At 33.1% G+C, this 14821-nt stretch overlaps 1 protein-coding gene across 1 annotated transcript; it reads left to right on the top strand.

Annotated features, from left to right (window-relative positions):
• Nucleotides 1–107: 107 nt before the first annotated feature.
• On the top strand, nucleotides 108–14821 carry LOC106066273 (N6-adenosine-methyltransferase non-catalytic subunit-like). Its single transcript, XM_056020358.1, has 12 exons — nucleotides 108–276; nucleotides 4025–4192; nucleotides 6830–6912; nucleotides 8711–8807; nucleotides 10867–10929; nucleotides 11339–11426; nucleotides 11808–11898; nucleotides 12021–12159; nucleotides 12578–12670; nucleotides 13232–13348; nucleotides 13991–14116; nucleotides 14213–14821. Exons 2-12 carry the CDS (start codon nucleotides 4127–4129, stop codon nucleotides 14630–14632), a joined length of 1383 nt encoding a protein of 460 aa, XP_055876333.1. The 5' UTR covers nucleotides 108–276; nucleotides 4025–4126; the 3' UTR covers nucleotides 14633–14821.

The following is a 14821-nucleotide window of genomic DNA, read 5'->3' as shown; positions in this document are numbered from 1 at the left end:
TTTTGGTTAGGTTAGAAAAAACAAATGAAGAAAATGTAGATCTAGATCTAGATCTATGTCAGTGACAAAACTTAAAGTCGCCAAAAAATATTGTAAATTAGTCTACATCCTATTCTCTTGTTTATAGATCTAAAATCTAAAATAAGCATAAATCTACTAATTAAAATATTTAAATAGATCTAGACGACTAGATTAGATCTATGTAGTATATTTATAGAGTCTATCTATTGTAGATTCTGGTCTACCTGAACACCGACTTTCGGGATCTAGATCTAGGTCAAATTTTTTTTTTTTATTTGGTGAAGGTTTAACTTACAATTTTTGAAAGTAAAGTAGTGAAAGCAGACACTAGTGTGAGACACTCTTCTTCTTCTTCTAGCCAGCTTTATTGCTGCTGAGCTGTGAGCTCTTTTGCAGACTGTGCCAAGGAAAAAAAGTGTGCTGTTTTCTTCAGTTGTTCAGCACTGCCGTACAGGGTGTTGGTTATGTTGGGCTGTAGTGGAAGTAGGGTCTGCCTAACTTCCTAAGGCAAGGTGGATTAGGGAGGGGCATTCAAAGAGGATATGGTTTACAGTTTCAAAGGGGTGGGCGCAATGTCTGCAAAGGGGTAGTTGTGTGGAGTTTATTTTGTTCAGGTGGTAATTTAATAGTGGTGTGTGTCCTGTTCTTAGTTGGAAGATTGTAGATTGTTCTTTGCGGGGGAGGAAGTTAATACTGTCCAGTTTGTTAGGCGTAGTCATTTCTCTGTACATGGCTCTGCCTGTGTTTCCTGATGCCCATTGGTTGAGCCACTCCTCCTTGTGATTGTTGACTAACATTGACCTTAGGGTGAGGTAGTTAACAGGTCTATCTGGTTGTTCCATAGATGAACCTGCCTTTGATAGCTTATCTGCCTTTTCATTTCCCATGATGCCAATGTGTCCAGGGATCCACTGTAGTGTAATATTGATATTTAATTTTGATATCATCTGGTGGATTATCACAATGAGTGTTGTCAACTCTCTTGGGCTGTTTGAGGTGCTGCTGTTAAGTGCTTGCAGAGTAGATTGGGAGTCTGTAAAGACAACAATATCTGATGGTGGTTGCACTCCTTCATATAATTTGTTTTCCACTGTCTGGAGTGCTATGGTAATTGCCTCAATTTCGGCTTGGAAGTTTGAGCAGTAATCACCACAGGGTGCGCTTATCTCAAAGTGTTTATTTTTAGGGAAGACCAGGAAGGCACCAAGACCAGCATTGATGGTAGCTTTGAAAGCCGATCCGTTTGTATAAATATGGATAGCTGTTTTTTGATAGCTTTCGATTGTTTCAAGCATGCCTACTTTGAGCTCTAGTGGATTTTATTCTTTTGTTAAGGTGTTATTTAGTAAATGTGTTTTGATGGTTGGTTGTTTGTAGTTTAGTCCGGGTGTAATGTTTGAAAACCTGGTAATTTTTTCTCTGTTTATTGGGTAGGTGGTGTTTTAGGGCTAGTTCGTCAGTAAGTTGGATCAGAGTCCTTTGCTTTTTTTGGTTGTTTTTTCTATTTCTCTGTGTTAGTAATTTATTTGGATGATCGTCCTCCAACCTTCTGTATCTCTCAATAGCTTCTAATGCTGCTCTGTTGCGCCTTAACTTAAGAGGTTCAATATTGGAGTCTATTTCACAGGCTGCTATGGGAGTAGTTCTCATACCTCCACTAATTAACCGCAAGGCTTGGTTTTGGATTGTATCTAATGATGATTGATAGGTTTTGTTGGCAGCTACTTGTATGGAGAGACAGTTATCCATTACAGATCTGACATATCCAGTGTATAACTGTCTTAAGGTTTTCTTTTTAGCTCCCCAGGATGTTCCTGCTAGGTGTTTTATTATGTTTAATCTTTGTGATGCCTTTTCTTTTAAATCTGCCATAAAGTGTTTTAGAGACAGTCTTTGGTCTAGTTTTACACCAAGATATGTTGGATTTTCTTATTTATTTATTGGCTGTGAGTCTATTTTTAGGATGTAGTTTCTTTTTGCTGTTTTGTTGATGTGGCTAAAGATTGAATAAACTGACTTTTCTTTGTTTATTTCCATTTTCCATAATTTTGAATATGTGGAGATAGTTGTGAGGGCTCTATTTAGTTTGGATCTAGTCAGCACTGGATATTTCTCTGTAGTCCAAATTAAAAGGTCGTCTGCATAAAGTGCCTTATTGACCGAAATGAGGTCCGGGAGGTCATTCATGAAGATTAGAAAGAGAGTGCAGCTAAGGGCTGAACCTTGTGGTAGTCCTTCTTCCAAACTTTTTTTACTAGAGATGGCACCTTCGAATCGGGTTTGGATGGTTCTGTTTTTTAAGAATGCTCTGATCCAGCTGTACATTTTTCCATGGATGCCCATTTTTTTCATCTTCAAAAATAGACCTTTTCTCCACACTCTATCATAGGCTTGCTGCAAATCTATAAATACTGCTGTAGTGTGCTTGTTTTCATGAAACCCTTCTACTGTGTCCTGGATAAAAGGAAAGAGGTGGTCTTCTGTTCTACTTGCTTTCCTGAAGCCAGACACTCACACTGAGTCCTGACTAAGTGACTAAGTCAGCAGATGAAATTTTCTTCTTCTTCAGTTCTTGACAATCGTCACAATCACAATGTGACTCAGTGTCGACAATGACAGTGAATGACACTATTATTAAGATCTACTATTAACTATAACTATGAACTAATAATGTGTTCTAAAGGCTAAAAATAAAGGACAATAAAAATACTCACTCTAATACTTATACTACTAATATCGTACTAATAGTCTCTATGTCTATATCTCTATAGTCTATAGTATACTGTCTATAGCTGTGAAAGTGTGTTCCTATCACTATCGTGACTATCAGTCTAATCACTATGACTAGTATGACATGATGATGAAATGATGATACTATCATACACTTTATTTCATAAGAACACATAGGCATAGGACCTATGATGTCTATGATCACCTATATAGATCCTATGTATTACCACTCATTATGAGTCATTAGTTATTTAATTAGTAGTCATAAACTCATAGTCAAGATTTTATTTTAAAATAAATTGGTTCACTTCAACTTCATGCTCCTATGCTGAACGCAGTTTTCGTGCTCTCCCCTTCATTGGACACTGAGCATCCCATTCATGGACCCTCTTCTTGTTTTCATAATTTGGATGTTTGTTTTGTTGCACCTTAAACCCCCCCCCCCCCCCAATAGATTATGATAGATGCTTATAATTTTTTCATATGACTCTTTCCCCCACTACCTGGTTTAATAGGTTGTGACATCTTATCTTATATAAATTGCCTGGTTTAATAGGTTGTGACATTACACGCTTAGTGTATACCTCACTCTCCTCACCGCCAGCACACCAGGCGCGATGACCTAGGCATTGTCTCTGGCTTCAAATTAGCAGCCCGCACTTTTTAAAATTTCATTCATAAATTATATAATCTAGATACCTCGATCTAGGTCATATTTATTCATTGAACAAATCATAAGATTTATTAATCCCAATAATATTTCTTATTTTGATTTTGCTGTGTCCAAGGAAGGAGAATGAGTTAAATTCATTATTATTCGTGTGGACACCTCCTTTTTTAATTTTTTTTAACAGCTAACAGTATAAATGTGATTGGACTGTCTTTCAAAAGTGGAAGATTTTTATATGCCCATCAGCCTACGATCGAACGGGCTCATAATATAGCCCTCATCCCTTATATGGGTATGAATTGCTGGGGGAGGTTAAAACAACAGCTTTACATACATGGTTACCAAGAATCTAAAATAACTGCCATCTGCTTTGGAAAAACGGAACAAAAATACCGGAAATTATCTAAAATTGGACATGCGCAGTCCCAAAACGTCGATTTTTGCTCCAACATAAAAACAAATGAATTACAAACAAAAAAAGTAACACATTCAGCGAAGGAGAATTTGATGGGGTGTCCCAAATATAAGAGCTTTCTCTAGATCTAGATTAGACTAGAGATCTATTATTCTAGTCCTTTTAGTTTTACTTTGATTTGGTTCCAGATTGAGATCTTTATCCATATTAGATGATCTAGAATCTAGGGTCTAGTCACTCTTAATCTGAAATAGAAATCTAGATCTAGACTAATCTAGACAGACAAGAAAATGAGTGACTCTTTGAAAGAGATGAGAGAGCGTTCCAAAAAACGCAAACAGTTGCTAGCGCAAGTGGTAAGTTTAAGTTAAACTTTTAAGTAATTTAAGTGAAACTCCGATGTTTTTGACAATTTTTGAGGTTATATCCTAGTTTAGTTCATTTATTTACCCATGGTCGCCGGTTGCTATCATGGCAACAAGCGGCCATTTTTTGCCAGATGGACTTGGTTATTGATACAATAAAAAAACAAAAAATAAAATAAAGGTGTTTTTTTTGCTGCCAACTATAAATTATAATTCTGATATTATAAATGCTTTAGGGAATGTAGACCTATTTTATTTAATCAAAACATAGATCCACATTTCACTAGTGTGAATATAAATTATTTCTCTATATTTTTTATGTGTTTTATAATATAATATGGATTTTGTTAATGATTCATTGTTTTTGTGTTGTCTTGACCCTAACAAATTTTCACTGGGTTTCAAGTCTATGTGACGTCACACAAACCTATTAATTTAATGATTTAATCTATTGACACTGTATAATGGAAAACTATACAGTAAAGTTTACATTCTCATAAAAGAAATAGATCTTGGTCTATGCAGTTAGATCTAGATTAATCTAGATCCTGGTAAGGCGGTAAGCAAAGAAAAAAATATTTGAATGAGTAGATCTACATGCTTGACTAACCATTGTACTTGTAGTGTGTATTTTGTCGCCTGACTACTCAACTCAGTAAAATACTATCCCTTGGTTGTCTTGTCATGATCCACTATACATAGCCTAGACTAGCCTTACACTTACACTGACCAGTTTGTTAGAATCAGTCAGACACACAATCTATTCACTTTTTGTGGACAGGTAGGGGTTTAGATGAAAATGTTACTTTTTTTCTCGAGTTCGTTATCCTAATGTTTTTAGATCTATATATTATATAATATACATTACTGTACCATAGCTACTGTAAGAATGAAGCCATATATATATGTTTGGTTAGATCTAGATCTAGATTCGCTTTCGGTATTGTTGAGGGAAGTGAGGTGTGCCTAACCTAAAAAACAAAATCCCAAAGCAAAATCTAAGCATTTAAATATAAAATGTTTATAATTACAACTCAAATTTAAAAAACCATTAGAGTTTCCCTTTAAAAATTTGTTAGTTAAGACTTAAGTACTAGATCTAGATCTTGATGTAAATGTCTAAGAGTCTAAATTTGCCCTATTGCAATGTCACCAGAGAATGATGATTATGTCCTTCAAAACTCTATTCTTTATCAAAAGGCCTGAGCATAACACTGTCTCCAAAACACCCCAATAGCATGAAAACTATATATATATGGAGAGCTGCCTAATTTGGAAACTACTGTGCAGTTTATCTCATGTATTGGTCTAGTCATCTGAATGCTCCATCATAACAATGAGAATGAGGAAGAAGAAGTAGTAAAATGGACCCAGTTCTCACTGTAATTACAAGAAAAATGAGCCTATTATAAGACATCCCAACATGATTAACACATAATTTTTCACCTTAGAACCAGACACAATAGAATGATACAACATATGTTCCGAAAGCTAAAAGACGTTACTAGTGAAACTTGCCCTTGTGGAGTATCACCTGAGAATGCCGACCATGTCCTTCAAAGCTTCATACTCTATCAAGGGGCCCGAACAAGACTCTGGCCCGAAACACTCCTATAGAATAAAAACTATATGGAGAACTAAATGATCTGGTAACTACTATGTGGTTCATCTCAGATATAGGATTACTGATCTGAATCCTCCAACATGAAAAAAAAAGAACAAAGAATAACTGACCACAGTCTTGACAATGTAAAAACATTCAGATACATTCTAAAAATGGCCTATTGTCAGAAGTAAAATAAAATGAATAGCAGCAGGCAACAGATCATTCTGTAACAGCTAGCACATACTTACTAGCAAAAGTATAGATTAAGGAAAACTAAGAAAACTATATAAACAACCAGACAAGACCAGTAGCTATTATGCAAGTGAAATCTGGACACTGACAAAAGCAACTGCTAAATACTTGAAAGGAAAATCCTTAGAAAAATGTATGGTGCTATATAAGATGAAACTGGATGGAGGACATGCACAAATCAGGATACCAATTGTATGAAGATCCTTTTATACTGATGGGGAAAAAAAGAACAGAAGCCTAACGGAGAGACACTCTTTCTCTTGAAGACAATGAAATAAAACTGTTAAGTTCCTTTTTCCTTTATATGCAAAGAGTGAATGCTTGTAGACAGCTTATTGACTGATTTATCAGGTGAACATCACCAGTATGTCTCATCTCTTTGATGTATCAACCGTATTCCAGAAGAAACCATCTTCCTTCATCACCTGAGACATTTTCCTTCACAATTATTGGGTCTCCTGTGTTCTTTTGAGGCACATCAGTGTTAGGGTAAAGACAAGCATTCTCTTTGCTAACCATTATTGTATTCAAGATCTAGTATAACTAGCTGCACAGAGAACTGCCGGCCCCCATACATCCTTCCAGCTCCTGCTCACTGCAACAAGGCTTCCAAAAAAACAGAGTAGTCAACTGCCTACTAAAAACTTTTTAAAAATTTTTTTTTATTTATTTAGTGCAGATTTAATGATGAATTTTCTTTTCTATTTATTAGAAATTAGCATATATGTATTATTTTTAATTTTACTTATCAATTTTTTTTTTAACTTTAGTATGGAACCAACAATTTGAAAACTATCTTGAAAACTCACGATGATGATGATGTCAAGCTCACTGCCAAGAAAGAGAAATCTAGGTAGGGTGATCTTTTGACTTTAATTTTTAAAATTATTACTACTAACTTAGTTAGCCTTCCAGATTTAGGTGGGGTTAGCCTTCCAGATTTAGGTGGGTCAGTCCACCTTGTTCATTAAGTGACCTGGTGAGACGCCTGATATCCAGCATTCATCTAAAAAGTTGATTGATGTACTGCTTCTATTTAAAAATCTGATTTAGCAGATCATTGTTTGATTCATAATTATACAGTAATCGTCTTTTGGCATTTCTTGGTTTCTTCTGGATCCTATTAAATTTCATAATTCTACCTTTAAATCGCTGCAGCCAGCCTGCTTTTTGGAGACTGACTTTAGCTTGTATCCGATTGATTCTCTGCATATTGTTCTTATATGTGTTTCTAAGGGACACGACAATTCGTTCACTGACATTTCGTTTACTTACAAATAATTCCCGACTATTTGTTCACCCAACATTTTGATTAACAAATTAATAAAGAAACTCTAATTATGCCCTCTCTCCTAAATTTTTTTTTTTTGGAAATGATTTATCGTATGAGTGAAGCAAGAGAAATCAACAAGGGCAGTGGAGCGTGTATTGTTAAAGATATGGATCCAAGTTTTCTGTCAAATAGAGTGAACATAGTGATAAAACCAAACACCTGAATACAGATTCCTTAAGAACTCTTTGAAGCTGGAAACTTCTAGTAAACTTGTAACACTTTTCCAAGTTTGAATCAGGAGATTTAAAAAGTTATGTTAGCATCTGCAGAGGTTTTTTTGCATATCATGCAGTTTTCCATAGTAACAGTTTTAGTTCCATGTACTGCATGTCGAAAGTGTATCAAAAGAATGTATGGCCTTAAATTCAAATATACAAGAACCATATAATAGGACATCTTGGACCCTTTTATAATGAACAAAATAGAGAAGCAGGTTAGTGGTGCCCATTTTGTGATAGAATTCACACAAGCTTTGAACAACAAAGACACTGTGATACTATACTTTGTGACACTGTTTGGCATGCTAATTAAAATATTGGAAATAAGATCACATCCAGGAGAAACTGCAGAGATTATTAGCCAGTTATTACAAATGGTTTTTAAAAAAAGCATGTACCGATAAGACTTTTTGGAGGACTGAATGGTGAGAACAAAGAAAATGTTATTCTTCTTTCAATTAATTAAAAAGAAAGTAGCATTTCAGTGAACAGTATTAACTGGAAAAATTACTTTTTGAAAAAATTAAAGCAAACAAATTATTGTGTCAGCGATCAATTTAATAATTATGAGGTTTTACTTTCAATCAAACAGATGACCTTTACATCATCTGCCCTATAGATAGGAAGGTCTGATAGGGGAACTTTACTTTTTTCCTTTCAATCAGATCTAAGTATTTTTAAAATTGTTTTATTAAAGCAATCATGGGTTTCAAAAGTGGAATTATTTATGCATTAAGTTACAAAGTCAACTGACAATATGTCTATACACTTTTGTATTGTTTATAGGGTAGGACTGGTAGGGAAAAAAGATATCTGCATTAGACCCAACTTACCCATGCCATTGTGTGCGGTCAGCTTTATAAAGCATGGATTGGACTCTATAGCCATCTTTTAGTTCATAGAAAATGAGAAATGTGCGCATCTTTGACTACGAAGAAGGAGCTTTATATATATTATATAAGAAAATACTAATCATGTCATTTCTATAGCTTTTCTTATATTGTTTACATGTGAATTAAATTTGCTGTTAGTGTTTAATAGTGAATTTTAATGCATTTATTTAAAACAAAGTCATACTTGATTCTCTGTCAAATTTTCAGTGAAAGTCCATTTGACTCATCATCATCTTCTCCCTCAGTCCCGTCCATTTCTCTTCAGTTTAATAAGCAGAGATCTCCTGATGTTGGACCAAGTGGGGTAACTGATTGTTTTTATATTAAAATAATATGAAGGTGCTGCCTTCAAATGGGATATTTAGAAGATTGTTGAATGAACTGTGGTTATGAAACCCTATGTGTGACTAATGTATTTTGCCACTTGATTAAGTCACTGTCTTCCAGAGGGTTCTGCTTTTCATTGCTGCTTTTTTTTACAAAGCTTATATCAACTCTGTCTATCTGTCTGGTAAAAAATGTGTACACGTTATTTCTCCCAAACCCATTCTCTGATCAAGTTGAAACTTCACACATCAGTCATTGACATAGACAAGACATGAATCAATTTTTTAAAAGTAACCAATCAGTCAATTAATTACTGGTAATTAATTTTTTTAATACCAATAAGGGAAACTAATCCATCTGTATTCACATATATGGCTAAATTTGTTGGATTTAGTCCCCTTAAATAGCTTGTACATTATTGGTAGATATAGTTTAAGGAAGTTCTTCCCCTTTAGATAAGCTTTGATTTTTTTTTATTTTTTTTTTTAAAAAGGATTTTCTATATTTTGCTTGTCATTTAATTGTAATATTTCTTAAGTCTTCAGAAGTCTTTGTTCTGGTTCTCCACCTGTCTGTTTCAAAAGCCAGTAGCTTGTCTTTAAACTGCTTCTTAAGAGGGCATTTCTTTCTCCTTTTCCTAAAAAACATGACTTGTGGCATGTAATCCTCATTGTTAAATAAAATCATTAATAATAATAATAATCTTTATTGTCCGTATGGAAATTTGTCTTACAATTTGTGCATTACACCAAACAAAAAACATTATAACTATAAGAAACCAAAGTGTACATTCACACCAGACTCACTCAATGACAAAGTTTATACCAGATTGTTCTTATTTAATGATTTGATTGCCAGGGGAACAAAAGAGTGTTTGTGTCTGTTTGTCTTTGCTATCGGTGTCTTGTATCTCTTTTGTGATGGTAAAATCACAAAATCCTGACACAAATTGATGCCAATAACGAAGTGTTTTTAGAAGAAGCTTAAGTTAGATATTTTTTTATCATTTTATATATAACTATCTGGTCGTGCAAGACTAAGGCAAAGCTTTAAGAACTACTAATTTTTCCCATTAGAAGAAAGCTAAAAATGTTGTTCCCATTAGAAGAAAGCTATAAATGTTGATATCCTTAGCTAATAGTTATCTATACTTAACAGTTATGTGTCATTGGAGACTTTGACTAAATGTGTAAATTATCTACACTATTAATAAATTTGTAGATTCTGGAAGATACATGATTTTCTTTTTTTGTTAATAGTTAGTCCAAATGATGAAGCTGCATGAACTAGTTTCCAAATATGAATCTTTTTTTTTTCTAGTAGAATAAAAACATCAGCATGGTTAAGTTCTATAATGGACATATCTTTAATTTTATTGAGACACTGGACATATCTTTAATTTTATTGAGACACTAGATGCTACAGGTTAAAAACATTGCATTAGGAATCAAATCTGATGTAAATATTTTCATGCAATGTTTGATTTATTCACTAATCATTACACTTTTATCTGTTTTTATATTGGACTTCTTAAAAATGTAGACCTTTAGTCATTGAAGAGTTTGAATTTATATTGTCAACATATTCTTGCTGATTATTGTGTATACCTCATTTAATGCGAGTAAAAAAAAAATGCTTGTCCATTGTCTCAGTTACTTACAAATGTTTTATTTCAATTTTTCAAATTGCCATCAGAGATAATAAATGTAATTTAACAGTGAATTATTCTTAAACAATTTGACATTATTAGTCAGCATACAGTGAATACAATAATATCAGTATAAATCAACATTTCTTACTTCTATTTATGTTTCTATTTATTGCTCAAAAGAATTTCAGATTGTAGATTTAACTTCTTATTTTAAATGGAATAGTCAGGGTATGTTTTTTGCTAAGATAATAAAATAAAACTGCTAAAAATGAAATACATTGATATATTTGTGATCATGTTAGATTATAAAATGAAACATATTTACTTTTCATTTAACAAATTAATGAATGTTCTTTGTTAAACTTCTACATTTGAATGTCAACAGGAAGGATATAAAGATGATTTTGAAACAGATGAAGTTTATACTGATTCAAGTGCATTTCTTAAGGTTTGTCATCTTTTGTTTAATTTAGTCATTTTCAATTAGAATAAAACAAAGCTCTAAAAGCTTGTCAGATCTTAATATTTTGTTGTGATCATGATTGAGTAAATATGAATGAGTTGAATGTAAAAAGTCTTAAAGGGAGTCAAAATGTATGTTACTATATTAAGGATGATTATAACTAGAAGAAAGTTTTAGTGGATTAGTACATTGAAGAGAAATTGTTGGCATGCTTGGGAGATATTTCACAAAACAGTACCGGTACATAAATGTGGAAATAAAATAAATTATTTTTTGTTGTTTTTTTTAATTACAATCTTTGTTATAGTTTTCTTATTTTTCTTTTAAAACATTAACTACGTTTAATTTTTTTTTCTCTCAATATAAAATAATTATTTTCTTTGCTAATTATCAGGGTACTCAGAGTGCTAATCCACATAATGATTATTGCCAGCATTTTGTTGACACGGGAGAGAGACCACAAAATTTTATTAGAGATGTTGGTAAGTTTGTGTTGTTGTTGTTTTTTTTATTTTTATTTAACAATGGTTCTAGTAGTAGTAAACTATTTGTGTTTAATATTGGACATCCAATAGTCTATAAAGTTCTTCAACTCATTTCTCTACATGATCTTAACTCCAAAGCAATTCACCTTTGCACATTGCCCTTAAGATGATCATGTGCTATTTTCGGGTAACAAGTTAAGGGCAAGTTTTAAAATGTCTGTCATAGAGTATTTGAAGAATTCATCTGTTCTTTGAAACTTCTTTTTTTTTAAATATTAGCTTTAAACAGCAAGTCAGAATATCAGAATCAATGTCAGCCAAAATACTTGTCTGAATTGAATTTACATAATAGTAATAGAATTGTATTTTATAATTCAGGATTAGCTAATAGATTTGAAGAGTATCCCAAACTAAGAGAACTGATTCGTTTAAAAGATGAGCTTATAGAAAAAACTAATGGGCCACCTATGTAAGTAGCATAAACTTTGATTTCTGCACAAAATAGGAATAAATTTCAACATCTTTTCAACTACTCTATTTAGATGAAAATCTATGCATAAGATTTTGATCCAACATTCTTACTGGCCACAGGTATCTTCAAGCAGATTTAGAATATTTTGACCTGAGGAATTTGAAATGCAAATTTGATGTCATACTTCTAGAACCACCTCTAGAAGAATATCAAAGAACTCAGGGAGCTGTGTTTGAGAAATATTGGGATTGGGATGAGGTCTGTATCAGAACTTACAATGATAGACAGATATTGAACTGGAACATCTCACTAGAGCAAACTAGAAATTCAACTTAAGTCTGTAGATTACAGTGTTTTCACTGTTCATGGAAACTTATTTCTTTTAACTTTTCATTGAAACTTCTTTGATGATTAAAAGTATGTTTTAAAAAGCCTTAGACATAGAATCTCATTTGAAACTTTCTTAGTTCTTGGAAAAATGTAAAAGTTACTGCCAAATGTTAAAAAAAAATTCAAGAATTATTTTTTTTTTTATTATTCTGTTTCAATTTATTTATAAAAATATGTAAACATTCATCTACTAAAAAATTTGACTTAAACAAAAATGTATGTATTATTCACAATTATTGTCTGCTGTTATTTCACCTGTTATTACTTAGTTAACAATTGATTTCAGATTGAAGCATTAGATATTCCAGCAGTGGCAGCACAAAGGTCTTTTCTTTGGATCTGGTGTGGCAATGCTGAGGGTTTGGAAAGAGGAAGATTGGTATGTTACTGAATGGAATAGCTACATAATTGTTGAACAGTTGTAATGTATACTAGCCACATAATTGTTGAACAGTTGTAATGTGTACTAGCAACATAATTGTTGAACAGTTTGTAATGTACTAGCCACATAAATTGTTGAACAGTTGTAATGTGTACTGTAATTCAGGTAAACTACTCTAGATTACATGGTCAAAGTTCACTTAGATCTATTCAGTTGATGCTTAATCTCTTGATTGAATGAGATTCAGGTTTTTTATATTCATTTTAGGATAAAACATTTCTGATTTAAAAGGCAACTTAAATTTAAAGTAGTAAGAACAAATATTAACAGTAATAAATTTACATATGAATGGCATCAAGAAAATGAGGCTTTAAACATTTAAACAGTTTGACTTGGCATACTTGACCAACCATGTTCAATGCTCTATCTCTCACTAGAGTTAGAGTAACTTCAAGAGATTAGCATACAATATGTTTATACTCTGAAAAGTATAGTGCTTGTATTTTATTATATTACAGTGATGATATATTTGTAAAATTCTTTTTTTTTTCCTCTCAGTGTTTAAAACGTTGGGGCTTTCGTAGGTGTGAGGATATTTGTTGGATCAAAACTAATCTTAAAAATCCTGGACATAACAAAAACTTGGAACCCAATGCGATATTTCAGCGTACTAAGGTAACTGCCATGTATTACGGAATGTCAAGGTTAAGTTTGTTTTAATTATATAAACAATTTACAGAATATTAATATTTTGAAAAACAGCAGTAAATTTCCAATAATACTTAAAATAGCCAAGCAAATTAGAAATAAGCAGGGATCTTTCCAATAGAAAATTTTTGCTCCTTTTTCTATGCTGTAGAAGCTAATTTTAGAGAGGATTATATACAGGGTTCTCCTCCTGAAATTCCAGGGTGTCCAGGAAAGCTCCTGGAAATTTTAAAAAGCTCAAAAAGTCCTGGAAATCTCCTGGAATTTTAAAATATCTCCATGAATGTCCTGGAATTTGCTGATCAAAAAAGAAAAAAAAAAGTACTGATAATTAATAGCGTTTTATTAATGTTGGCACCATTAAATCAGAAGATGGGCCGAAATAAATTTGAAATTAGCATTTCAGAGTTTATGCAGAATGTGCTTACTGCTCCTTGACAGTATAAGGTTTTAGAGGCAGAGACTTATGAATCAATCTGTATATATCCAAGGGAAGATAATGAGTGGGATTACTTAATAAATTTCAAGCTTCATGTTAAGCCTACTCTTGTGAATTGAATTTATTGAGACATTTAGTGTGCGTACAATATATTTATTTATTCTGTTTAGGAGCATTGTCTTATGGGAATCAAAGGAACAGTAAAACGTAGCACTGATGGTGACTTCATTCATGCCAATGTTGATATTGATCTCATAATTGAAGAAGAGCCAGAATATGGCTCCAAAGACAAGCCTGTGAGTAAGATTTGATAGGAGGTTTTAAATATCTCCATAATGTAATTTTATTTTTCACATTGTGAGTTATTGATAATACTCTTGTATTTGTAACAGGTAGAAATTTTTCACATTATTGAACATTTTTGTCTGGGAAGAAGAAGACTCCATCTGTTTGGTCGTAACATCAGATCAGGATGGTTAGCTGTAGGACCAGGACTGCCTAGTTCCAACTTCGACGCAGATACTTACAAAAGTTACTATGAATCCCAACCAGACGCCTACCTGACTGGCTGTTCTGAAGAAATAGAGAGACTTAGGCCAAAGTCTCCTACTCCCAAAAATAAACAAGCCCCTCAGCAAGGTGGAGAGAGGGGAGGAAGAGGAGGAAGGGGTCGAGGAGGATCAGGAAGAGGTCCCCAAGGCACAGGTGGACAAGGAGCTCCACAGGGACGGGGAGCTATTTCAGGGAGGTTTAGAGGATCAGGAAGAGGAGGGGGTTTTAAAATGCGAGGTATGAGAGATGATATACGATGAGCTGTTTGAGTATTTTTTTATTTTTTCATATTTGTGCTAACTGTAGTATAATTGTATATAGATGTACTCAAAATATGTTTTTGTTTTGTATTGTAATGCTCAGATAATTATACCACCACTTTTGTCTGAAACATTTTATTTCTTGTTACCAACATAAAAATGCATTTTTACAATAAAAGAGCAAAAGTC

The sequence above is a fragment of the Biomphalaria glabrata genome, chromosome 2 (assembly GCF_947242115.1).
Source record: "Biomphalaria glabrata chromosome 2, xgBioGlab47.1, whole genome shotgun sequence".
Classification (NCBI taxonomy): Eukaryota; Metazoa; Mollusca; class Gastropoda; family Planorbidae; genus Biomphalaria; species Biomphalaria glabrata.
The sequence above is the reverse complement of the archived record's forward strand: the minus strand, read 5'-3'. Positions and strand labels throughout refer to the sequence as shown.